A 25,018-nucleotide genomic window follows, 5' to 3' on the forward strand; every position below is an offset into this window, starting at 1 on the left:
CTACGATATGTTACAAAAAACGGAAAAAAAGAAAGGCCCGGTACAGTTGGTCCTCGAGCAAGGAAAATTCATATTTGAACACCCGCTAATTGCCAACTACAAAACTCCGTTATTACGGTGCATCGCTTTGTTTAGCGTAATTCTACACAGGAGCGATTATTTTATTTTCTTTTATCTAAATAGCTAAATAAATATAAATATATCTCCCGTATTCAGATTTTTTTTTAATTTTAAACTTAAAACAATAATTTTCAAGAAATATTTCGATTCAGAAAATGTGGCACGAAGCGCGACGGCAGGAGAAGATTCTGCGCACCACAATGATCGATCAATCAAAAAGGGCAGAACGAAAACGGAGATATTTTGAAAATGTCGTGAGTTTTGTTATTAATTTTCTTTAAAAATCCTAGTTAAACATTTTTCAGCGAAAAGATCCAGACCAATTCATGCAGATTCATGGACGAAAAGCCCAGATTCACGCTGATTTGGGAATTGCTCGGGCTGCTGAAGACGCCAACATCTTAAGGCCGTGGCAAGGAGATTCCACTATTACTATTGATCGATTTGACGCTCGATCGCATCTATCTAAAATGGATTTAGTAGATATCGATGAAATAATTCCAAAAACGAAGACCGAAATCGTTGACGAAAAAGAACAAATTGTGACGGATTTCGAGCGTTACCGGGTGCTCATTATAAACGATTACAAAAAAGTTTCGGAAAAACATTATCTCAAAAAAATTGCGGATCGAGAGTTCTGGTGTGCAGAAAAAGATAACAATAGAAAAGTGGAAACTGAAAAAAAGAAAAAGTCCGCGGAAAAGAAGTCGACGATTGGATTTAGTTACGATGACTCGGAAGTTGTGAAAGGCGGAAAAGATGAAAAGTACAACTCTGATGGCGACAGCGAAGAAGAGGAAATGGATGATATGCAAGACTTGGGTATTTTTCTATTATGGATAGATTATAACAATTTTAAAAATTAACAGATGTCGATCTTGATACTTCAATACTCAATCCTGAAACGCAGAGGACTGTTAACAAAAGTGGAGAAGAGTTTGGTGTAAAACGAGGGTTATTCTGTGCTCTTCTAAAAGCCGATCAACAAGCGTTGCGGGATGCCGCACAATTGAAACAAATTGATCGTCAAAAGGCTGCGCTCTCTGTCCGTAAACCATATTTCCATAAGTAATTATTGCCTCAAAAAATTTCTACCAAAATTAATTTATTGTTCGTTATCAAGCATTGACGAAAATCAGAAGAAATATATCGTTGGATTACTTCCAATTTTTAAATTATTTTATTCAGGGTCGAGAATCAAAGCATGAAAGAATGCTTCTTCGTCAACAACGTCAAGCCATTGTTGGAAAAAGAGGAATGGTTGTTTCTGAAAATGGAGCAACTGCTACTCTTCTGGGATTCATCAATCAAAGTCAGAAAAAATCGAAAGTCGATGAATTGATTGAAGATATGGAAGGAAGCGATAATGATGATGATCGACGTGCAAAACCTGAATTCATTACAACATTTGGAGGTGGTGCCGATCGAGACAGTGATGATGAAATTAAAAAAGAAATTGTCGGTCCAGAACTCCCGTCTGAAGAATATCGAAAAATTTTGAAACTGTCCCAGAATCGAAGAAAAGATGACGATGCTGTTGACTGGGGAAATCTAAAAGTTGGTGGGGGTAATGGAGGAATGAATAGAAGATCGTGGAGCAGATCGAGAAGCCGTTCAAGAAGTAGATCCCCGCCAAGAAGAAGAAGTAGATCAAGGTCACGAACAAGAGATCGACGCCGACCAAGAAGAAGTAATTCGAGACGAAGAAGCCGTTCTAGGTTAGATATTTATTTATTTTTGAAACTGAAAAAGCAATATTTATTATTCAGAGACCGGCAACGACGCAGTCGTTCGCGTGATCGTCGTAGATATTCTCCAGATCGTCGAGAGCGTAGACGTAGTCGGTCCAGGGATCGTAGAAGGCACAGAAGTCGAAGCACGAGTAGAAGACGCCAGCGTTCGAAAGATCGGAGACGAGACAGATCTAGAGACAGATCCAGAGATGAAAGAAATGAGAAACGAAGAACATCAAAGAACGTGGTACGACAAGATGATGTTGTCTCTTGTGTTGTTTCAGAAGAGAAACCTCCAGTGAAAGTTGACGAGCCCAGAGAGAGTAGCGCTGAAGACAGTGATTCCGATCATGTAAAAATGTTGGAAATAAGGTAAAACTTGAAAATAGAAAAATGTTGGGCATAATCATCATTTTCCAGGTCGAGTATGTCGGACTCAGAAAAGGAAAAAGCTGAAATTGAAAACCGAAAACGGCGCGTAAAATTGACAAAGAAATTGATTAAAGAGAAACGTGGACAGACATCAAATGATCGTAGCAGTGATGAAGATGATGGTGAACAACAGTGGAAAACGGAGCAAGCGAGACGAGTAAAAATGCAGATGAGTCAAGCGTTAAAGAAAACAAGACAAGAATTGGCGAAAGAAGAAGAAGATCGCAAGAAAGAAGCTGAAGTCGCCCAACGAGTACGTATCAGATTTTTTTTTTCTAAAAATCACATTTTATTTTCAGGTTCGCGATGAGCTTCGGTACATAGAAACCCAAGAACGGCGAGAGCGAGAACGTGCCAAACGGAATCCAGAAATTACACTTCCTCCTTCCAAATAGTCATCCATCACAGCCACTTTCTATTCAAGGCTTTATTTTAAATATTTGTTTTTATGTAATCTATTCCAACCCGTGTTTGTTTTGATTTTCAAACGATTTATTCATAAAAGAGGTCATCAAATGTTGCATGAGAGCGTCGACTGAGATTTACATGAGAAACGGGCGAAGACTCAAAAAACATGAGGACAAGAAACCAAATTTACCAAATTAAAGTGTTGTCAATAATATTAATGCAATATAAATGCGTTCAGGGGAAGAAACATAAGCGATTCTATGGAAAGTTGCAGTCAAAACGAGTAATTTTGAAATTGGGATCTAGATTTTTGGTGATTTCGAATGAGAGTAAAGAAAACGATTCTTTTGGTTTTTTTTTCAAAACAAAGTAAAGACGGAATGTTCGGAAATGCATGAGTGCAAAACTAGATGCAATTGAGAAAAAGCAAATTAATTTTTTTTGAGGATAAAGAGGAAATTATTTTTAAAGACAAAACCGGAAAATGATTGAGAGAAATAAAACAAAATACAAAGGGCAAATGGGAAACTATATGAGGAATTTAGCACATTTGGCAAAATCCACCATTTTCACGAAAATCGAAAAAAGCACACTAATTAAAGCAACAACAGTTTTGAGAAGATTTTTGTGCGGTCTTGGATATCCACGTGGTTTCAAAATTGTTCACATTTTGAGCTTTATGAGAAATCAATAATTTTGAAAGCTATTCTTATAGAATTTCTAAATTATTTTTTGGGTAATTGGCCTAGTTTAAAGCTTTGTGAACCTGTAAGTGTGTGGTTATATTTTAAGAATAACGTAATTTCCTAATTTCCTGAAACTCCGGATTAAAGTCGCATGAATTTCTTCAGATGGGTCTTGTCGCGAAAAATTTTATGGTTGAATATTTCTATGATTGCTTTTCGTTTTATTCAGAAATGAAAATTTATCAGTTTTTGTCAAATTTTCTTGATTTTGTCCATAATTTCTGACAAGTACAGCCATAAAATTTTCTCGTGGCGAGACCCATCCAAATATACCAGTGCGTCTTGAAATACTCGTCTCAGAAAATTGCGATCGTAGGATAAATTTTAAGAATAGCTCACAAAATATGTGATTTTCAGTCAACCGGATACCAAAGTTTGCACTGAAATCGTGTATAATTTCAAACGAAACAAAAACTGGTGGAGTGTGTTCTATAACGAACACATAATGCTAGAGTAAGTGATTTACGAAAAATGGTGGCGGAAGCTAATCAAAAACCCATCTAGAAGCAACCGATAGAGAAACAAAGAACTAGTAATTTTGAAATCTTTAAGGAGGAGCATTTGATGTTGGTGAACACGATGATCCTTGTTGTCCAACATGAAGATTTGTACGTACTGCATTGGAGAATGATGGAAGATTTCCAGTTAAGAAACCTTTTGGACCTTTTTGATTCACCTGAAATTTTAAAATATTTCATTGATATGAGGAAAAAGGAAATGAAAGCCTGGAAAGGGATGGGGCAGAAAAAAGGAATTAAGAGGCAAACATTGAACTTCTCGATTATTTGATTGAATATAAAACATAAAACTTTTTATATGAAAAACTGAAATAGTAGTAGAACTACTGTAGTTCTATTTTCTCCAAGCTGGCCAAGTTTGCACTTGGACAATACTTCGAAATAGCGTGAGATTAAGTCTCGAAATAATAGAAATATTTCTTCTATTATTAATGCCCCTTGTTCAACTTTGACAGCTTATATCTCAGTGGCCGTTTATTCTATTAAAAATTGTTCAAAGTAGGCAGTCGGAAGCAATAATAGATAAAATAAGGTAGTCTTAAAACTGACGAATTTTTTGAATTTCCTCCAAGCTGAAAACTGCAAGATCAATCACCGATTAACTCCGCCCATTTTTATAAAAACTATTTTGACTCCTATGACATGTTTTGTAGAACTTATCAAAATATTTCTTTTTTTTTCAATTCAAATTTTCGAGTAGTTCAGAGAAGACAATAGCAGAGCAAACAGTCTCAAAGATGAAATCATCCAAAATCATTGCAATTTCAGATTTACAAATTCACACAAAACACATTTTCAGTATTTTCCAGAAACCAAAGTCAACAGGTGCATTCAAAGGGCCGTGCAATGTGAGCAGCAAACCGAAAAAATCAAGTGACATGCTTTCGAAAATTTCAGTGAAACTCAGTGAAAGAGCAGACTGGACAGTGACAGGACAAAAAGTGATTAGTGATTATTGCAAGATGTGTGACGCTGTGGACGTGACCAATGTAACCAGTGACAAGATTTTGGACAATGAGAGGAGAAGTCAAATGACATGAATGAACATAGTTGCGTCAAGAAAAAGTAGGAAAATTTTACAGAGATTTTGCAAAGTCTGTGGAATGAACCGGACTTGTTGGAAAGATCAGAGATATTGAAAGAAATGAATATTGGTTTCAATTTTTGGAACGTTTTTCAAGTTTTAAACTTATATCTTTCCTCATTTTTCCTCATCCCTATTCTCCACAATTTCTGTCAAAAGACTACATTCATTCTGCATTTCATTGGGAGTGAGTGTTGAGTGTGAGTGTATGAGAGAGAGAGTGAGGGCACATACAGATGATGTTGTGGCGGGGCGAGCAGCAGATTCTGGCTCGACGCCGCTCCTCCGGCGGTGAGCATTGATGATGTGGAAGAGCCGTGACCGGAAAGCGCCGAGCCGAGAGAGGCGCTCGCATGCAGAGTTTTGTTGCTCTGCGAGCTCCGCGACATTGTCGATCCGATGCGTCGCGATGCTTTACGAGCAATCAGTGAGGTAAACGTTGTCTGAATCAATGTTAGAAAATTTTGAATTTGAAACAAGATCAAATGTTTAACGTTTTAGGTTTTGGATTGGAAATATTAAATGTTGAAATTTTAGTGAGATCGGGATGAACATGTGTTAGATTGATTGGGATTGAGGTGTATTGATCCTACTTGTAAAAATATAATTAACTGAATGAAATCAGAGTGTTAGTGACTGAATGGGATATTCAATTGAACATGCTTTTGGTATAAAAAAAATAAATTGCTCGAACTTTGATGTTATTTGGTCTGAGTTTGTTATTTGAAGTTTTTCAGCGAGCATTCAGTAAGCTTTCAATCGGAAAAATAGATGAAACACATATCTCATAGTGTGAAAAGAAAACATTCATGGGGGAAGGGAAGGGAAAAAAGGTGGGAATCAAACTAAGCTAAAACCGGAACTGAAAGGGGTTTCAGAGGAATCAAGATGCAAAAATGGAAAACGAGCAATTGAGACTTACCTTCTTTCTTGATTGTAATACTAAATCCTTATAAATTTCTGAACGAAGAAAGCGTTGATAACTATCGTTCTTCATAAGGCAGTAGATATGATCCTGAAAGTAAAATCATATAGTTTTTATAATTTAGTGGTTCACAATATTTCTTCAAGGGTTTTCTGACATACATATCTGTTAAAGTTTACAAGGCACTCAATATGCTGCCAAATCTATATGAGAAACAGTAGTGGGCACTTATTTTTGGCAATTATACAATTTTTTCATCCAAGTTTGGAACACCTTTTTAATCAAACTATTTTTTCTAATAATTCGAATATATTTTTCTATACTCTTGCTCCACATTTCAATGAAAAATATTGGAACGCCATGTCAAAAAAGTTCAATTGTAGATTTGCCGAAAATGATATTTTCCCATCCCCGAACTGCTCACTATAATGTAATACTCACCGCTGCTTCATCAAAACTCCACCGATTTGGATTCTTTAAATTGTCTTCGGTCACTTCCATCACTTTACAATCCACATTGACCGGCGACGTTGCCGCATTTGTATCGATAAACTCGTTGTAAATCTCTGTTACCATAACTGGAACCATTCTTGAACTGCACTTTCGCAGCTTTTGTACCTCCCACCAAAACCGCAAGTTTTCTCCAGAATATTCTTTGTCAAGGAATTTTTGAAGAGTTTCTCGACCTAATGAATCAGCAAGTAATTCTTCAAAACTATCCTCCCAAAGCTTGAGTCGGCGGGTTTGGATGTCTCCCGTACTGAAAATTTTTAGTTGAAACGTGACATTCGGCAAAAAAACTCTAGAAACTCACATTTTATCATGTTGCCAAAAATCAACAGTATCGTTAATCCATGGATTAGGCTGTGATTGAAAAGGATCAGCCTGAGATCCAGGAGGCGTTAACAGTGGATCAAATACTCGACGTTGTTCGTAATATGCCAAATAACTGAAAACAATATTGATCTTTTAAAAATAATCTATTAAAGCTTACTTTTCTACAACTTTAGATGTACGTAATACATTTTTTGATAATCGACTATTCAATTGCACAATTTCCAGTTTTAACGTATCCTGTACTTGTGTACACCGCCGTAATCCAGGTCTTGTGTAATAGTTATTTCGGAATGATCCTGCATTTATCGTTCTGAAAATTTTCAAATAAAGAATTTATATCTGAAAATTGAAAATTTTAACTTACGCAGTAATAGTTGTCACCGGAGGCGTTGATGTTGATGGTGCAGATGTTGTGGCAGTTCCAGCAGCAGCAGACGATGTTGATGGAGATTCACCCCCACTTGATGTTGATGGCTCCTGATCGTTCTTTCTTGGAGATGTTGCACTCCCATTTGATGTTGATGGAAGACTCGCATGAGCTGCTGCCACACTTTGTGAATACTGAGTGCAACCGATACCCGACGTTGAAGCGGCCAATGCTGCGTGTCCTCCACTACTGTACTTGGGCCTTCCAGACCGTGAAAGCTTCCGGAAGTCGACTTCTGTAGTGTTTACACATCCTGGCACTGGACGATGAACATCCCAGAAAGCACGTTCCTGACTGTCAAGAATTTGGCGCTCCTGGCGATCTCGCTTCTTGTCGACCCTGAGTGTCCTGGATTTATTGTTGCGTAGAATGCCTGATAAAACACGCGCAACGCTCACTAATTAGTATGGGCTAGAACTTGCAAGATCAAGAATAGATAAAGAAAGAAGTTTTGCAAGACAGTGGTTCTTTTTTTTTCAATTAAAATAAGTATAATGTTTGAGATTTGTTTCCTTCAATTCAAAATATGATTATTGTGAACCCACTTTTGTTCGTCAGTTGACGATCTTTTATTTTCTTTTTCATCTGGAGTCTTTTTAAAAAATAAATGACGAAGTCTTCGAAAACCACCCATCTTTGGGCAGGAGCAAAACACAATACTGATGGTCAGAAGATTAGAAGAATTTTAGGAATGTGGAGGAAGTTGTAGTAAAAGTACGGAGGAATGGAATGAGCTCCCGCCGATTTTTTGCATCTAATCCAAAGGGGAAAGCACGCCTTCTTCTTCTTCTGTTTTTTTCTTATTCTTCCTTACTCTCGATCTATCTACACCCCTTCTTTTACGTCTTCATCATCATTATTTCCGACTCCCGGCGCCGTCGATTTTTCCAATTTACTTGGATTGGCTCGGCGCCTCCATTCCATCACATTCACATCCATCTTCTTCTCTTCTCACCACCGTCCGACCGATTCTCAACAAAAGTGCTTTGCTCTTCTTCTCGAAAAAAACTCGAAAGATGAAAAATAAAACAGCAGGCCCTTTATTTGGGTGAAAATCGGTAATAGCGGAAGAAAGAGATAACGTCATCAGAAACTACACCCACATAAAATTTTAGTTTTTTCCCCGAAATGATGTGTTCAGAAAGGTTATGGAAATAGGTTGTTGATTGAGGTTTGGTTGATATCCCCAATCACTATCAGTTGTGACTTGAATGTTCAAAAAACGAGTAAATTTGATAAAACATGAATTTTGACATCTTTACCGGACTTTCTGCTGGTTCCGATTCACATATTGAAAAAGAAAACATACAATTTTTTAGAGGATTAAATCCCACTAATTTATATTTCATTGTTTTTGGAAAATGAACTTTTCTTCTCTCAAACCCTTTTTTGTCAAAAATTGATACGAGCCCACTGCCTTGCTCGTTTTCTTTCCCTTTTCCCCGTTCTTGACGTCATTCACGCATTCACACAATGTAAGTGGATGAGTTGGTGGAAACTGAGAAGCTATGCACTGCAAACTAGCACGAGCGCCCGAAAAGACGACGAACGAGAAAAAATATATACACGCGGAATGCAGCAAAGAGAGAAGAGAATATCACAAACTTGTATTGAGCTTCGGCTTGCATGAACACAAATTCCCACTTGCGCGAGAACATCTTCTGCAGCTTTGCCAGGTTCTCCGCTTCAAAGTCCTCCAGTTCCAAATGCGCTTTGTTCTGCATTGTCCGCTTGCACAGGTACACCGCTGAAAATATTTGCTTTTGCAAAATTTTGCTTTCTCAGCTTTCTCAGCAGTTTTCAGCATGGTTTGATTTTATGTTATTGAAAAACTTTAAAATTGTAGCTAAATGGATTCTATTAAACTAGTTTTCAAACTCTGAGTTTTCAATCACATGAGAATTGTCTAAAACTGCCCAACATCTCACAAAGATCCTGAAAATAATAGCAAATACTTTTCATGAACAAAACATGATACTAATTTCAGCTTCAAAAAATCAAGAATCACCGTAATCAGTATTTTCCGGATCCCAACAATTTGACGGCCAAAAGTATGGAGTTTGAAACCGATAGAATGTTCCATCGTTTTTAACCGTTAACACATGATCGTCAATTTGGAAAAGATAACCGTGTGACGCGATCAGATGAGCCAGATGAAGGGCATCCGCTGAAATTGATTTTTCTGATTCTCGATACAAAATATTTGCGGCAACTTACAAAGATCAGTCATCTCAAGATTTTTCATGATCCATCCAATCAGATCTTGTCCGGTGAATACAGATGGAACTTTTGACAGAAAACTCTTGACAGTCTTGATTGGAACACCAGCTTCTGCATCAAGCATTTGATTGACAAGCATCTCCATCTTACGGTACACCATGTGGTTTGGATGTACAAGACGCTCCTCGTTGCTTGCATTTACCCTGTAAACCCGTCACGTATTATTTGGAATCAATGTAAGGTTTTCCCTAGTTATGATACATCTCAAGTTTCAGTAATAATACAATGTTTCGTGTTTTATATGCATCAATTACTTTTGAGATGCACTTGGGAAGTGATGTCACTACTCAAAACGTCATAACATTTGCAAATATTTTTCATATATTTTTTTCAAAAAAATCCACTTCACTAAATTTGAATTTGACAGCTGTTTTCAGATGATTTCATGAAAAAAAATTGATATCGTCCAGGAATATAGTCATATGCACATTTTAAATTTCATATATGTATAGTTGTTTCCAAATGCTCCATTTTGGCAGCTTATTTAAAAAATGAAAAAAAAATCAGTTTGACTGGTAAATAATCAACATGGATTTGATTGAAGCTTTTAAGCTGTAGTTTTAGTAAGTGTGAAGCTATAAGTAACAATTTTTAAAAGGTGGAACATGATAAATGAAAAATAAGGATCAATGTTATCAAATTGAATTCTTTCCAACCAACCATCAAAAATATCTAACTATTTTCTATGGCGCACTTACATTTCGCAATGCATATCTTTTTCCCTATCCCTATTCCTATCTGAAGTTTTCCTTCTCGAAGAACATCAAAACATCTGCATTGGTTATGTAGTGAAAGGAAAAAACACAAAGAACAGAGAGAAAAAGCTTTCCCGAAAAAAAACCTCTAAAAAGCTGCGGGCAAGCTTGGCGGAAAGAATATACACACGGATGACAACAACAACAAGAAAACAGAAGAAAAAACGAAGAAAGAGAAGGATGAGGAACATAAAATATTACAGCCCTTCTCGTTTTCTCTGTTCTTTTTTGTTTGAACCCATGAAGGCACCCCATCTCCACTTCACGTGATTTTTAGTAGGACTTCTGGGACTTTTGGCAAGATGGAAAAACGCTCTACATTTTCAGAGTTTTCATGTTTTTTTTCTATTTTTCACGGAAGTTGTAGCTCTTGGTTCTGTCAATCATCACAAATTGGTTCTGACGCAACACTATGTCCATGTGAATATTTAAGAAAAATCACTGACTTACCAGTTGGAAAGTAGCATCTTTTCTTGAACACACTACGACAAAGCTTAGAAAATGAATGAAAATAAATCAGAAGACACAATGTCTTGGCCTCTTCTCACCCGCCCTTTACAGGATTTACAGAATTTTGTATTTCGTAAACCACAAAAAGAAAGCAAGATTAAAGCATTGGGCAGTAGCCTACAAAAATTTTCTTGGGCGTAGAAAAAGGCTAAGACTACGAGCTTTTCTCCACTAAATCGTATTCTCCAAACGTTTGTATGTAAATGAGAATTTGTGTTTAGTACTAGTGCCGGGCGACGGATGAACGACAAATTGGCTGAGTAGCATCCGCACAAAAAATGCTCTCGACGACCTAGCAACTGACATTGCAACATTGAAAGAAACAAAAAAAAAAGAACGAATTGCCTAAATTTTCGGTGATTTTCATATACATAGAAAACGAATAGATAAATAAAGAATATTCACGAATGAATGGAAATGAACTACGCAATAGTTTTTTAATGACAAAATTACCTCAACTAGAACCAATAAGCTTCAAAAGTAAATAGGGGACCTACAGTACTTTTAATCAAGGCAGCCAAAATATATGCATAGCTCGAGAAATTTCAATGATAAGTTCGTAATCCACATTTTTAAACATACTTTTTAGTGCAGATTTTCATTATTTTCCTCGTTGTTTTTTTTGGAAAGCTGGATGTGACTGCCAACAAATTAATGGCCGCAGGAAAATTTATTTTTTGCTGTTAAAAAATTTAAGAATAAATACTTTTCCATCAATCAAATAATTTAAGTCAATTTAGGTGGATTGTCAAATTTATTAAATATTTCAGACTTTTTGAAAAAAGCAACGTCGCATATTCCAGCCCCTACAGTGTGAAAATTTGAATTTGAAGCCTAATTAGAGCATTAAAACAATTTAAAGAAAAAAACTGAGTGATCGCTACTTTTTAACAGTAAATAAAAAAATTTAAAAGTGTTTGAAAAGTTTTCTAAAATAATATATTTTTCAAAAATTAGCAAAAAAACTTACTATTCAAAGCACGCAGCAGTATTACTACAATGATAACAGTTTGCATATAGTAACCCGGAAGTTTCAATTTTTCCAAATGTTTTTATTTTGCATATTAAAAAAATCATGAGACTCTACATTGTTCTATAGAACTTTTCACATCTCATTGAAATGCCTATCGATAGTTGAACATGGTGATAATCGAGATTAATTTTTTAACACTGAATAGTATTAAATTTGAATGGAGATGTATGAATATGAAGTAATGAGTTGCTTGTTCACAAGACCCAAAACCGTTCCAGTCAAATAAACTTTAAAAAAACTATTGCTCGAGATCATTTCACTCATTAGTTTACAGGAAATTTTGAAAGTACAAAAACTTTTTTATTACAACTTTTCAAAAAAAAAAAACCTCTTTGTATTTTTAGAATAAATAATTTGTTTGGGTACTAATCTTTAAACGTTTTTTGTTTGAAATATATAGAATTAAAAACATAATATATTTTGCTGTTTTTTTTGAAGATGAAGTGAATCTAACCTCAATCTTGGTAGAGCCATTGTGAAGCTTTAGTCTTCAAGACTTTTGTGAATACTCTTCCAAGTTTATACTTCTTAGGATCGTCGTCGTTGGCTCTCACTTTGACACAAGGGAATGTCCCGTTATCTTCTACTCCTTCATTCCTCGCAGAATCCGTGTTACCGTGGGTGCGGTTCGGGTGCAAAAGAAACGAGGTGTTGAGCCACAAAAGTCTGCAAAGATGAGTTGAGCATATATGAATTGTATGTCGTACAAAAGAGCAAAAAGAGCATGAAAATATTAAGATGAGAAGGCAGTATAAGAAAAAGAATAAGGAAAAGAAAACGACAAGGAAAAGGAGACGCGCACATCACGTATAGGGCCCAGAGTGAGCGTGATGGTGAGTGAGCGTGTGAGTGAGAGTCGAGAGAGTGCGAGTGTGCCAATGAAAAAATAGAGAGAGAGAGAGAGAGAGAGAGAGAGAGAGAGAGAGAGAGAGAGAGAGAGAGAGAGAGAGAGAGAGAGAGAGAGAGAGAGAGAGAGAGAGAGAGAGAGAGAGAGAGAGAGAGAGAGAGAGAGAGAGAGAGAGAGAGAGAGAGAGAGAGAGAGAGAGAGAGAGAGAGAGAGAGAGAGAGAGAGAGAGAGAGACAAAAAGAAAGAAAGAAAAAGAGAAGAAGTAGAAAGAGGATGAAATTCGAGACACGAATCGAATACATATACACATTGAAAAAGAGAGAAAGAGAAAAGGGTAAAATGAATTGAAAAAGAGCTGGAAATAAGCTGATGAATGGTATAAGAAAGATGATAAGCGGATGAATTTCCACTAATTACAGGACTGCATACTGATAATTCGCATTGCATTATGTGAATATCTTTGTTAGGAAACGAATAATCAAGAAATGTATGCAGTTAAAATCGTAAAATATATTTTTTAAAGTCTAACTTCTAAGTTCTTCAAACCTCAAATGTTTAGAACATCGAGAAAATTGTATTTTTCTCACTAAGAAGTATTTTTTAAAGATCTGTTTCATAATATAAAATATAATTCCAGTGCATTGTAAGATCAAAAGGAAAACTAGAAAATATTGAAAAGAACTCATCTGAAATTCTATAACTATATCATAAAGACAAAGGAGGGAGTTTCAACGAAAAAAACCGATCAGAAAAAAAGAAATTTCCTAGACTTCACTGAACTTTAATTTTTGGTGCACAAACTGATTTAAGTGTTCAAAATTATAAGGATTTTTATATTTTAAAGAAAGATGATTTTCAAAACCAAAGAAGCATACCGAGAAATGTGCATGAAAACTTGAAATGAGAGGCTTGTGACATGGCAAACTATTTATTTGATTCGAACAAAAAGTGATAAAATAGCGATACCGTAGTCGTTGGTAAAAGTTTAATTAAAGTGGATTCGTATTTCTAGACAGAAAAGAATAGAAATGTAAAGAAAAAAGATAATGAGATTAAAAAGAAGCTTTCGTTCTTTGATTTATTTGTGGATTTATTCCTGGATTTGCTAGATGACGAACTAGGTTTATAAACAAATCTATGACATGGAATATTTAGTTTGATGATGTATGAAAAGTACGTTTATATTACAAGATTTTACAATTACAACTCATTTTCGTTGGTGAAGTCAAAAAAAACGGATCGGGGAATATCTCATGGTATACCTAGTTCTTTTAAAAAATTTTCATGCTTTATCTTACTCTAGTTTTAATGTTGATTAAGGAAATAGAAAACTGCGTTTTTCAGGTTTGATGAAAAATAGATACTGTATCTCTTCTATTAATATTGCACCCCACTACATCACTCTGAAAGTTTTAATTGTGGCTCATTTAATAAAAATGCAAATACAAAAACAATTGAAAATGAAATAAAACATATTTTTCAGTTAACAATTTTTTAATAAAACAAACAACAGCTGAGATATAAGCTGCCAAACTTGAGAAATTGTGTGTAGTACTATTAGAAAAAATACTGTCGAGACTACGGAAGCAACATATTATATATTCGATGGCGTTTCTATTCTAGAAAACTACAATATTTAAAACTCACAGTTTTCAAAATATACCATAATGTTACAAATTTATTTAAAGTGGTTGAAAAATCATTGAAAACAATCGAAAAATGTGATGCTCTACGATGCACTCATCTCTTGGCAAGATCTCGGCTTTTAGGATTGCGAGTGTATGTAAACATGGTATGCTGGTAACAGTAGTACAAAAATTAGAGAAAAAGATTCGAAAAGAAGGTTGAGAATACTAAAGAAGACTGAGGGAAACAAATCTATCAAAAGACTTTTGAGAAGAAAAGGAGAAGATGGAGGGTACCCACTCTGCGTCTCTTTTTTTTGAAAGCGAATCGTCATTTGAATGCGATCCCAATGGAGCGAGGCAAATGAGCTTTGCGTTATTGAAGAGTTTTCAAGAAAATTTAAGAGATTTTCAATCATTTAGTTTTGAACATTTTGGGATGAGACTCTAAATCATATCGCTTTGGGAGCAGTATTTTAAAAGAAGAACATAAAAGACGTAGACACAACGACAGGGGAATTGATTAAAGCGCCAAAAACAGCCTGCGGCGACTAGCGTTGAAGGCGGGTGGAGCTTCGATGGGAGGGGAGCTCTGCAAAAGAACTAGAACGAGCGAGAGGAGCCGGGCAGCAGCCGAGGGAGACCACGCAAGGACCCATTGATTTTCGGGGACACTCCGAGCTCCCCCAGCCAACATCAGAGCCCAGAGGAGAGCACACTATTCTCTCTGGACTCTCTTTTCATATCTTTTTCTGTTTCTCTCATCTTCAGAAATTGAGAGATGTTATTCCGTCCTTTCCTCTTCCTCTTCGCCTTTTTCCCGCCGGAATCCCTTCACAATGGTATAATTTCTTTCACTATCTGCGTCTATGTACTCTAAACACTATTCCCAGTGGTACACTAGTTGTCTGTCTAGGGGCCGCCAACTCTTCAGTTCATGTCAAAACACTGGCCTTTCGCTCTTTCACTCTCTGGTTCTCTCTATCTCTCTTCATCCAATTCACAGACACGGCGACCCCTCTCTTTTCAGGTACATGACCATCTTTTCCTCGCACCCCATGTTTCTTATTCACCAACGACAAATTGGCGCCTTTTTGTTTTACAACCTACACTTTTAAGTTTATATCTCTCAGTAGAATTCAAAGTTTTTCAGTTTCTAGAAAATCAGTTCAAATCACAATTATTTCAGCTTCCTTGTGCTTATCTATTTTGTTCTTTTTGCTCTTTCTTCTATCAATCTTTCACTATTGACAATTACGTAATGATCTTTTGGTCAGTTTTTGTTGATTTGAATTTTTTGGCCTAACTTTTCTACAAAACATTTTCAAAATCAATTCTTGAAAATTCTGGGATTACTTTAGTTTTGCCAAACTCTTTCTTTAGTACTGTTTAGAGCTCATTTACTCTCTTTAGAGCCACGACGTGTCGATTCAGATTTTTTGAAATTTACAATTTCAGTCTGTAGAAATAATTGAGATATGATTTTTTTTTCAAAGATCTTCTCAAATCTCATAGCTGCCTTGAAAGTTAGTTCAACAAATTTAGGATTACTATAACGTAACGATAAAATACTAAAATGCTGACTCAAAAAATCAAACAAACTGTGCTGCAACGGCTATAATTCTTGATGTCTTTTCTACTTTTTTTCGAGTTTCCTTTTTCGAAACACATGTGATACGGAAATTTATTCCTAGAAATCTTTTCTTTTGCATTTTTGAGATAAGTTGTGGGATAATTTTTCAAGGTCCTAGGCACTCTTATGAGTCATCTTATAGTTCATTATTTGAATTGCATGACGTTGCCTTCATTTTGCTACAACATCCGATCCTTTTCCTTTAATTTCAAGCTTATGTTAGATGTTTTCCCGTTGGAATCGGAAAATCAAATATCGACTGTTTTCCTTCTGAAAAAGCCGACAATATATATTCTTTTTCCAAACATTTTCTGAAAGAAACGCTCCATGTATCGATGACCGAAAGGCAAACAAACGATGGTTCCACTGGGTCTCCTCTCTCAACTTTTTTCCCGCCGCCGCCGTCCGCCATTTCTGTTCGATAGATCAGCCATAAGTTGTTAACCGATTGAAGAACAAACGTGGCGGGGTCCCCAAACAGAGAACAATTGAAATGAACAAACAACACACACAAACGTTGTTACAAAGCTGATTGGACCTACGGATCCTCCCGGGGGCAGATGTTCTTTGTCGTCTTCTCGCCCCACATGTGTGTTTATTTCTTTTCGTTTTTTTTCTTTTTTGAAAATTTCGTTTGGGTTCATCAATCGTCCGCCATCATTTTTTATGAGATTCTTTGAAATTTCTTTTGAATTTTGACTTTTGTGATGTGACATTCAAGTCTCGGCATCGTATTCAAAGTTTGATGTTTTAGACGATTTTCGAGTTATCACCGAATTGTTTTTCTCTTTTAACTTATGGCGTAATAGAGTGTCGACAACATGTCAGTTCTTACTTATCGCGGTTTTACAGTTACAGAAAAATAGTCTTAGCTTGATGATAATTTGGTATACAATTATTTTACTTTTCAAAGTAGCTTTTACATCATTTTGTTTTTGTTCAACTTTCCATATTTCAACAACCGTTCTATAACCTCTTTTTGACGTCAGGTAGTCTGCATTTTGAGTGTAGTTAACGTGGTGACAATATTGTATGGCCTTAGAGCCCAAATTGACTGATGAAATGATTTTAATAAATCAAGGCACTTTCCGAAAGAACATAATTATTACAATCCGGTTATATTTTTATTTGCCTAAGTTCGTAATTGTTGCAATAATTTCCCGCTACAATTGAATTTTTTATGTAGTATTGAAACATTCGGCGGCTTATGAATTTTACAAAAAATTGTTTTTAGTTACATTTTGACAGCTCCCTAGAATTTAGGTTTCCCACTTTAATTAGATTCATGCTCTAAAAACACTCAAAATATAGTCAAGGCGGTTTTTCGATAATAGTCATTAAAATTTCTGACTTGAACTAAAATCTCTCCAACTCTCTTTTCATCTCAAACACCTGTAGTCTTCCATTTCTAGTCTCTCTCTCACTTATAGCTCCTCCTTATCATAGACTTGTCAATTTTCTTCACCACACTCGCCCATTTTTGTGCTCCTTCTCTGCTTCAGTTCGCCGTTGTTTTCATTGTCCATATGTCTGGGTATCTCTACGTTCACAACTCTTTTCATTTAATGTTTGATCGATTATTTATGTATGCAGTGATATGCGAGACGCACTATCACCGAAAAAGTGGAGGTGACTGTGTTTCTCTCCGTGAAAAAATACCGGAAAACAAGGCCTCTAACTTTTTCTTTTTCTTGAAAAAAGACTGAAAAATTTACGTAAATATTGAATAATAAGCCTTTTTCATCTTCATGAGTATTTTTGGACAAAATTCATAAAAATCTTTGTGCGGCTTCCGCCCCCACAGCTTGACGCAAATTGAGGAGCAAAATTTGAAGTATTTCTAAATACTTGTCTCCTCACACGGTTTTTTTTGAGATGTTGTATGAGGACGAACACCATTTTGCGTCAGTGCAGAGATTCTTCAAAAGTCACGTGGTTTAAAACTAGTTTTTGGTGTTAGGATTAAAGTTCAAATGGACAATGGTATTTTAAAATTTGGCTGGGTTTTAATTTGAATAAAAAACAGTATTTCTCCTAATGAAATATTCCTAGGAATAATTTTATAATTGTTCTGCTTTCTGATTTTTTTTATTCGAAAAGACTACTGATAAATATGTATGAATCATGTTGTTCGGAAATCATAATTGATTATGTCATTGGTTTACAAATTTTACGCGTTTCTTTTTTATAGTTTTTTTTTGAAAAGTATGTTACTGTTCCAAGGTTTTTTTGCAGATATGGCAGTTCACTTCTGGCACTGAAATGCTTGGAGAAGCAGTGCTAAACAACAACGGTCCCTGATACAAAGAACTTTATCTGTCTCTCATTCACTCACATTTCTCTCAGCTCTTTGTTTCGATTCATTCCGTAAACACATACACACAGCAGTCTTCATACTCACTCTCTCACAAACTGGAAGTGAATATGTCGATGAAGTTTTTGACGGGTCTACAGGTGAGTATTGCGTTCACCGAAAGAAAAATGGCAATCGAGCAGAATCAAGTGGTTTTTGGTTTTCAGTTATCTTATGAAAGTCTCTCGAGTTTTCTAAGCAACATTCACTTTTTCTCCTCAAAGTTAACATGGTAGATTTCATACCGGGCCAATTATGTTTCATTAAAATTGTTACCTTACAATTATGCACTGCCTCAATCTCAATCTTCTATAACAATTTTTTTTAGGATCTTCTAGGTCTGTACGAAACGGGTACCGCCGCTTCATCACCGGCCTCCCCGATTCCACCAACATCTCCTGCAATGTTTGCGGTGCCTCCTCAGCAACAATCGCATTCGGCAGCCACGTCGGTTCGTAAGAAAACGTGTCAAGACGCAAACAGTTCTGGTGAAGATCCAAATGGCCGCATTCGGCAGTGTTCACATGCTCGAACAGTTTCATTTCCAGCGGATATGGATCTTATAACGGGTTATCATGAAGCACCATCTTCCCTTTTTCATAGCTATCATGACTCACAACGAGTCATTGATTCATCAGAAATTCTTACTGCATATCGAGAAGCTTGTCAGAGAAGACAATGTGCTCCAAGTGCTGCAGTAGAAAAACAAATTGGATATTTTCATAAAAGTCCTGACACAAGGCAAGAGCTACTCAGTCTGAAAGGAGAACGGGTATCTCATGCTCAGATGGAAGCATTGGAGGAAATTTTCAAACGAGTTCAGTTCAACACGATTGACTTTGAGTACACTTTTCTAGATGACGATGTAAGTTTTTTATTTAAATTGTCTCCTAAACGGATTATTTCTTCTAATTTCATGGTGTTTCATTACGGTTATATTGATTTTCAGTGTGCCATATCACTTGGAGAAATGATTGAATTCTATGACTCGTGTGTTCGACTGAATCTGTCCTTCAACAAACAAATTGACATGCGTGGTTGGACCACAATCTTCCGATCAATCCGCCATGCAGTCTCCCTTCAAATGTTAAATCTTAGATATACTAATCTTAATGATCGCTCGATTCCTGCCTTGTGTAAAATGGCTCGTGCTCAACCATCTGCTTCGTTAACTTGCCTTCATTTGGAAAACACTCAAATGTCTGGAAAGAATCTACTTGTTCTGATATGTGCCTTGAAAAATAACACGGGACTTCGAGAATTATATCTCGGAGATAATGGTCTTCAGCCAACCGATGGTTCACATATTTATCAATTGATAACATCAAATAGCAGTTTGCAACTTCTTGACTTGAGGAATAATAGCATTGGGGTATGTTTGAAATTAAACATTTTAAATTATGTTCTATTTTAGGATTCCGGAGTTCGGCACATTTGTGATGGACTTCGACACCGTGAAGCAGTAGAAAAGAGTTCACTTTCTGCAATGGTTCTATGGAATAATAATGTAACGGGAGCATCTATGGACAGTCTTGCCGAAGCTTTGGTTTGTATTAATTTCTATATAAACTAAAATCTGCATGTTCAGATCGAAAACACTAAAATTGAAACTCTAAACATCGGAAACAACAATCTCGGAGTTGAAGGAATTGCAAGATTGAAGCCAGCACTTGCCTCTAATTCTCATCTCCACCGACTCGGTCTTCAGAATACGGGAATCAATTGTGAAGGAGCGATCATATTGGCTGAGTGTATTGCAGATAACATTGCATTGTTACGAGTTGATATTCGAGATAATCCAATAGGTATCATTGTTAAAACTTTGTCAAATATATGGGGAAACTTTCTCGGGATAAAGGATTAGGCACCTTATAAGAGACGTCACTTTTTGTTGTTTTGTTCTGGCGGCCCCATTTAAAATAAACTAGAGCCCCCTGAAGAATCTTCTACAATGTTTTTTCACCAACAATATCTCATAAATGTAATGGGTCGAAGGAACAATGACCCTTTATCAGATAGTTTTGAAAATTTCCTAATTTTTTTCACATTTTAAAAACACAGCGTTTCAGCTCTTGCCGGTCTTTTGGCTCTTCATTCCGCAATGAAAATGAATACCTCAATCACACTTCTCAACATTGATGCATCGTGTGTGAAGCTAAGCAGTGAAAAGGTTGGTTGTTCGTCTAGTTTCACTTTCACTAGATTCCTGAGTTTTTCAATGTCTTGGCACGTTTTCTGCTTTTCATTTTGATTATCTAGAAATATATTTTGGTTCATGCACGCTTCAAATCCTTTTAAAAAAACTGACAATATGCTTGTGACGTGGTAATATTTGGTGTTTGCATATCTATAGGTTCGAGAATATCAGGATGAGTTCGAGCGATACTTCCGTGAGATTCAAACATATTGTGATCGAAACAAGGATGATGTGCTCAAGAGGTTGACCGTGACATTTGATGATGAGGAAGGTGATTCTGGTGTTGAGAAGAAAGATGGCAATGAATGTGAAGGTGAAGATAACAAAGATCGACAAGGTATGGTTATTTCTTATTCTATTTTTGCCAATAAAAATTTGAAAAATATATTTCGTCAAATATTCGTCGAATCACCGGATCTATTATATATTTAAATCAAAAGTACATATATTTCCAATCATGATAAATAATTTCTCAGTAGTGATTTAATTTTATTTTCAGATACTCCAGCAGAAACAGAAAATGGTGTTTCTTCAAATGAATCGAAGTTAGAAAATGAGGAAGTTGGAGTGTCAAAGCCTGAAAGTAATAACAACGAAAAAAGTCCACTAATGGCATCTTCATCCACATCAAAACTATCTCGAAAAGAGAGACATCAGCGATTCGTGAGAAGCTCTTCTCTGACATGTACCGAGACAGTTCATGATATTCATGACCGGCTCCGCGAAATGTCGGGATCCACGCATTCTTTGGATGCAGCAATTGCAGCGGCCGCCTCTAATTCTACAATGCAAAATCTGTTGACTGTTTCATATGGTTCCAATCCTGGACCCCTGGATTCATCTAGTAATTCGGAATCAATGAAAACAATAAAGAAGTCATTCACTGTTACTGCAGCATCTTCATCTTCACTTCCACTGGCAGAATGGGGATCCTTGCCTGCTTTACCACAAGCAAGTCCATCCTCAACTCCAGTTGTGAGGAAGCTTCGACGTTTCTCCGTTTCACCCTCTTCAAGCGTTTTTGATGTAGCCACAACATCTTCGGCAGCCTCGTCGACAGCTTCATCGCCGATCCCAGAAAATTCTATTGCACTTCCCGTTCGTCCTTCGACCTTGGCCATAGGAATACCAATTATTGGAAGTGTTCCAGCAGGTCCATCTTCTGCTCCACTTATATTAGTTGAAGATCATAAAGATGGGCCCATCACAAGCAATCAAATATCGGACACTGAAAGGCGAATATCAGAAGAAATTGAACGTCAGAAGAAGGACGAACAAGAAATCGAAAAATCGTGTCGATCAGTAATAAGAGACTTGCTAAACTATGTGGAGTACGAGGAAAAGTCGCAGGTTGAACGGAAAGCCTCACTGCTTCTTCGAAATACATTCAGCCGTCCGAATCCTGAAGAGCTGCTAAGAAATTTGCGTTTATCTGAAGCTACTGGATCAACGACTCCAAGAACTCCATTGACACCTTCCAGGTATGTTCAGGTTTTTAATATTAATTCATTTCTAAAGTTATATTTTATCAAAGCGTGTATTTTAAGAGTTCTTGAAATTGCCGAGGAGCTTGAAGGCGAGTCAGATGAACAAATTTGTCAGTCAGTTATTCGTTGCCTTGTTCGAGATGTTCTTCAGGCCGAGAAGAACGAACTTCGATCTACACTTGATCGTCGTCGTCGTCATAACAGCGTCCGAAATTCCCCGGTTTGATTCTCTTTTTGATCTCTCAGATCCCTCCATCATTTTCTGTACTATGTAAAATTTATTTTTTATTTTCTCGTTATTCTTCATAATCTGCTCTCAACCAAATTGTTGCTTTAACTTTATGACCCCCGTTTCCGGAAAATGCAATACGTGATTTGATTCATTCGGTTATACTTCTCCCGACGCCCATCTCAATTATGCCTTGAACTTTTGGAACTGGATTATATTCTTTACATTGGATGATGATTTATTTTGCGTTTCAAAATGAGTTGAAATGGCTTTGTTGATTTAAAAAAACGAAACGCAATTCATTACTCTTCTTATTGTTATTATTTTTATTGTACTTTCGCATTTTTTTATTCTCGCTTATCCGAAACCGTTCCGACCCAATTACTGAACATTTTTTGTTGTTTTTGTACATCTTCATCTCTTCATCCGCTTATCATTACAATTTAGATTTCTCTATTTAGGAGCGGCTGTTCATATTTGTCCCCATTTTCCTTTAGTTTTTTCATTTCACATTTTACTGCCAATTTGAATTAGAGTAGGTTATTGTAAAGATGTATTTCTCCCCGTGAAGTGCTCAGTTATCTTTTTTTCACTTTCACTTTAAGTTTTTCCATTTAACAGAAACATGAACAAGTAAGCATCCATTGTAAATACCCCGTTTTACCTGAAATTACCTCCAGTTTCCACTTTCGTGGACAAATTCTTTGCAAACAATCATTTTGATTATCTTAATTCACTTTGCACCCAGTTTTACTCAAATTTCCCCTCATTTTAATTACCTTTCCCAGTTTGAAACCAAAAATAAAATGTACGTGCTACGAGTTTATTTGTGTTTTCTTACAAGCAGCAGAGGTAGGAAATATTGCGGAAGAGAAAGAAATTTCAAGAGCTCATCCCTACTCAGAACCTCCATGTGAGCCCATTGCGAATACGACATATTTACTTACTTTCAAATACTTTTAGCTACTTTAGTCATTTGAACAATTTTTTCGTGAATCTTTTTATCTCGATTTAAATTTTCACAGTACAAGTTTTGGTGCTCATAAATACGATTTTTTCAAAAATTATGAAACCGTATTTCCACCATAAAAATTATTCATCGAACACGAAGCTTGAAAATCAAAAAATCTGAGATTGTTTTTCAAAAGTTATCAGATTTTTCAGACTACAACTTATCCACAAAAATATTAAAGAATATGTCATTTCTACTTAGAAGTTGGAAATACCGTAATTATCGATTTTTTCATGTAACACTTACCTCACGGACCAATACCATCTGCTACTACTGTCCGATTTTACAGACTCGTCTCTGTTTATTACTGCCTCTTTCAATTCATGTCTCCCGCATGTTAGACAAACAAAGAATGGTCCATTCCATATTCCAAGGACCTTTTTCTTTGTTGACTGTCCAGTGACGAGATGGTGTCTAGAGGGTACCTAATTACCATGACTTACCATTGTTCATATACGTTTTGAGGTATTCCTATTCATTTTAGAACATGAACTTATCTTTGGGTTTTGTTGAATTGTATCAAAAATTGTGTCTTTTTTGTGTAACTTTTTGAAAGATTTGTAACTATTTTTAAGTGAAGCGTTTTCGGTGAGTTTAATTCCGGTTGTTTGATATAGAGCTTTCAGAAGAACCTTTTAAAATTTAATGCCAATTGTCAAATAATTAACAACAAATATAAATTTATTAAATTCCCTAGAAATTTTGCATTCCACATTCCATGACATACCGCATCACTCCTTTTTCGCACTGTCCAGAAAAAGTATCATTTCCCGACTTAAATGAATATTTTTATCCTCATCTTCATCTGAATCGGTCTCTTCTTTGATTGCTGTCACTGTCTTTTCGTTAAACACACACTTACCTTTTGCGGTAGCGATGCGGGGACATATGTGTGTACGGAAAAGAAGCAAGCTTTCCACCCTCACTCTTTGCCTTGTTCCAAATATTTGTGATTGTTTCTCAGTCCGTTTTGACCTTTCATTTTGTTGTAGGTGAGCGTGCGCACTCCCGCTTTTTCTCTTGGCGCAGCTCGCAGCTGTTCCGAAGTTTTCGAAGAGGCAAAAACGTATATTCAAATTTTGCACTTTTCCCTCTTGGCCTGTTTACGATCCGCTAGATTTGAATCGTGAAATCACGATGATACTACTGACTTTCTCATTTGAATCATTTCTTTTGAAAATCAAAAGATGAACAGGTTTTATAAAGTTTAGTTTGATTTTGAATGGAAACTGCTTTAAGATTTATTGTGAACTTATCTTGTAAAGTGTATTCTGGATTTTCATTAAAATTCAAAGTTCAAGATTTTATTGCTTTAAAAACTCCACGATTGTTTTCATTCAGGTCGTTTAAAGATTTTGAACATTAATTGACTTAAAATGTACCTAAATTTGAAAAAAGGCAGATCCAAAAATATATAGAAAAATCAAATTCATACTTATCAAAAATTAAATTCAAGATTTGAAGAGCTGAACTTCTCAGATGAAAGCACAAAATAGTGACGACCTCAATATTTCATGAAGTACAAATGATCTTTCCAACACTCTAATTGATTCGATAAACATTCTTGCATGCTCCATAATCTTCTTTGACAAAAAAAAAACTAGACTTATTGTTTCCTATCTTAATTCTATAACCAGCTTAAAGTATTCAATGTATTCGTATTCATAATTTGCGCATTGTTGTTTTTTGAGTGTTCTTCATCACCAATTGAATATTTTTCGAGTGTTGTCTTGTTTTGTGTTTGCCCGATTATTCCCTCACTGTTCGATGCTTTTCCCACCATCATCGTTCCTTTCATCAAGAAAAGTGTCAGGTGATAAGTGATAA

General features: G+C 36.0%; 3 protein-coding genes and 7 non-coding genes across 15 annotated transcripts; 5 read left to right on the plus strand and 5 right to left on the minus strand.

Annotated features, from left to right (window-relative positions):
- Positions 1-34: 34 nt before the first annotated feature.
- On the minus strand, positions 35-174 carry F28C1.12. Its single transcript, NR_069757.1, has one exon. It is a non-coding gene; the product is annotated as an Unclassified non-coding RNA F28C1.12 (non-coding RNA).
- Positions 175-270: 96 nt separating this feature from the next.
- Positions 271-2,809, plus strand: F28C1.1 (Suppressor of white apricot N-terminal domain-containing protein). Its single transcript, NM_073723.4, has 7 exons — positions 271-374; positions 426-942; positions 990-1,165; positions 1,309-1,838; positions 1,890-2,225; positions 2,274-2,538; positions 2,585-2,809. Exons 1-7 carry the CDS (start codon positions 276-278, stop codon positions 2,678-2,680), a joined length of 2,019 nt encoding a protein of 672 aa, NP_506124.1. The 5' UTR covers positions 271-275; the 3' UTR covers positions 2,681-2,809.
- egl-10 (Regulator of G-protein signaling egl-10) lies at positions 2,756-12,474 on the minus strand (the record flags this gene model as incomplete). 3 transcript variants are annotated; one of them, NM_001269489.4, is made up of 10 exons in its annotated part: positions 2,756-4,115; positions 5,964-6,056; positions 6,408-6,726; positions 6,781-6,915; positions 6,961-7,113; positions 7,168-7,569; positions 8,836-8,977; positions 9,239-9,397; positions 9,448-9,653; positions 12,263-12,474. In NM_001269489.4, 10 exons carry the CDS (start codon positions 12,280-12,282, stop codon positions 3,987-3,989), a joined length of 1,758 nt encoding a protein of 585 aa, NP_001256418.1. The 3 variants fall into 3 exon arrangements, with proteins under 3 accessions (NP_001256418.1, NP_001256420.1, NP_001256419.1); NM_001269490.3 differs by lacking the exon at positions 2,756-4,115 and adding an exon at positions 5,194-5,484 and having other exon boundaries at positions 12,263-12,282; NM_001269491.2 differs by lacking the exon at positions 2,756-4,115 and having other exon boundaries at positions 4,638-6,056.
- On the plus strand, positions 8,663-8,801 carry F28C1.13. The gene has a single exon (NR_069758.1). It is a non-coding gene; the product is annotated as an Unclassified non-coding RNA F28C1.13 (non-coding RNA).
- Positions 12,475-12,554: 80 nt separating the features above from the next.
- On the plus strand, positions 12,555-12,686 carry F28C1.10. Its single transcript, NR_069759.1, has one exon. It is a non-coding gene; the product is annotated as an Unclassified non-coding RNA F28C1.10 (non-coding RNA).
- On the minus strand, positions 12,569-12,686 carry F28C1.11. The gene has a single exon (NR_069760.1). It is a non-coding gene; the product is annotated as an Unclassified non-coding RNA F28C1.11 (non-coding RNA).
- A 2,123-nt stretch (positions 12,687-14,809) lies between these two features.
- F28C1.14 lies at positions 14,810-15,028 on the plus strand. Its single transcript, NR_069761.1, has one exon. It is a non-coding gene; the product is annotated as an Unclassified non-coding RNA F28C1.14 (non-coding RNA).
- A 2,844-nt stretch (positions 15,029-17,872) lies between these two features.
- On the minus strand, positions 17,873-17,893 carry 21ur-14715. The gene has a single exon (NR_069762.1).
- Positions 17,894-18,128: 235 nt separating this feature from the next.
- Positions 18,129-23,005, plus strand: F28C1.3 (the record flags this gene model as incomplete). Of its 4 annotated transcripts, none has more annotated exons than NM_001269493.4 (9): positions 18,129-18,367; positions 18,595-19,131; positions 19,216-19,638; positions 19,681-19,812; positions 19,855-20,071; positions 20,336-20,436; positions 20,635-20,800; positions 20,963-21,944; positions 22,011-23,005. In NM_001269493.4, exons 1-9 carry the CDS (start codon positions 18,338-18,340, stop codon positions 22,174-22,176), a joined length of 2,754 nt encoding a protein of 917 aa, NP_001256422.1. In that variant the 5' UTR covers positions 18,129-18,337. The 4 variants fall into 4 exon arrangements, with proteins under 4 accessions (NP_001256422.1, NP_001256421.1, NP_872197.1 ...); NM_001269492.4 differs by having other exon boundaries at positions 18,141-18,367; positions 20,620-20,800; positions 22,011-23,000; NM_182397.6 differs by having other exon boundaries at positions 18,147-18,367; positions 20,963-22,176.
- A 975-nt stretch (positions 23,006-23,980) lies between these two features.
- On the minus strand, positions 23,981-24,115 carry W04D2.13. Its single transcript, NR_069763.1, has one exon. It is a non-coding gene; the product is annotated as an Unclassified non-coding RNA W04D2.13 (non-coding RNA).
- Between the last annotated feature and the right edge of the window lie 903 nt (positions 24,116-25,018).

This window comes from Caenorhabditis elegans, chromosome V (genome assembly GCF_000002985.6).
Source record: "Caenorhabditis elegans chromosome V".
NCBI classification, from domain to species: Eukaryota; Metazoa; Nematoda; class Chromadorea; order Rhabditida; family Rhabditidae; genus Caenorhabditis; species Caenorhabditis elegans.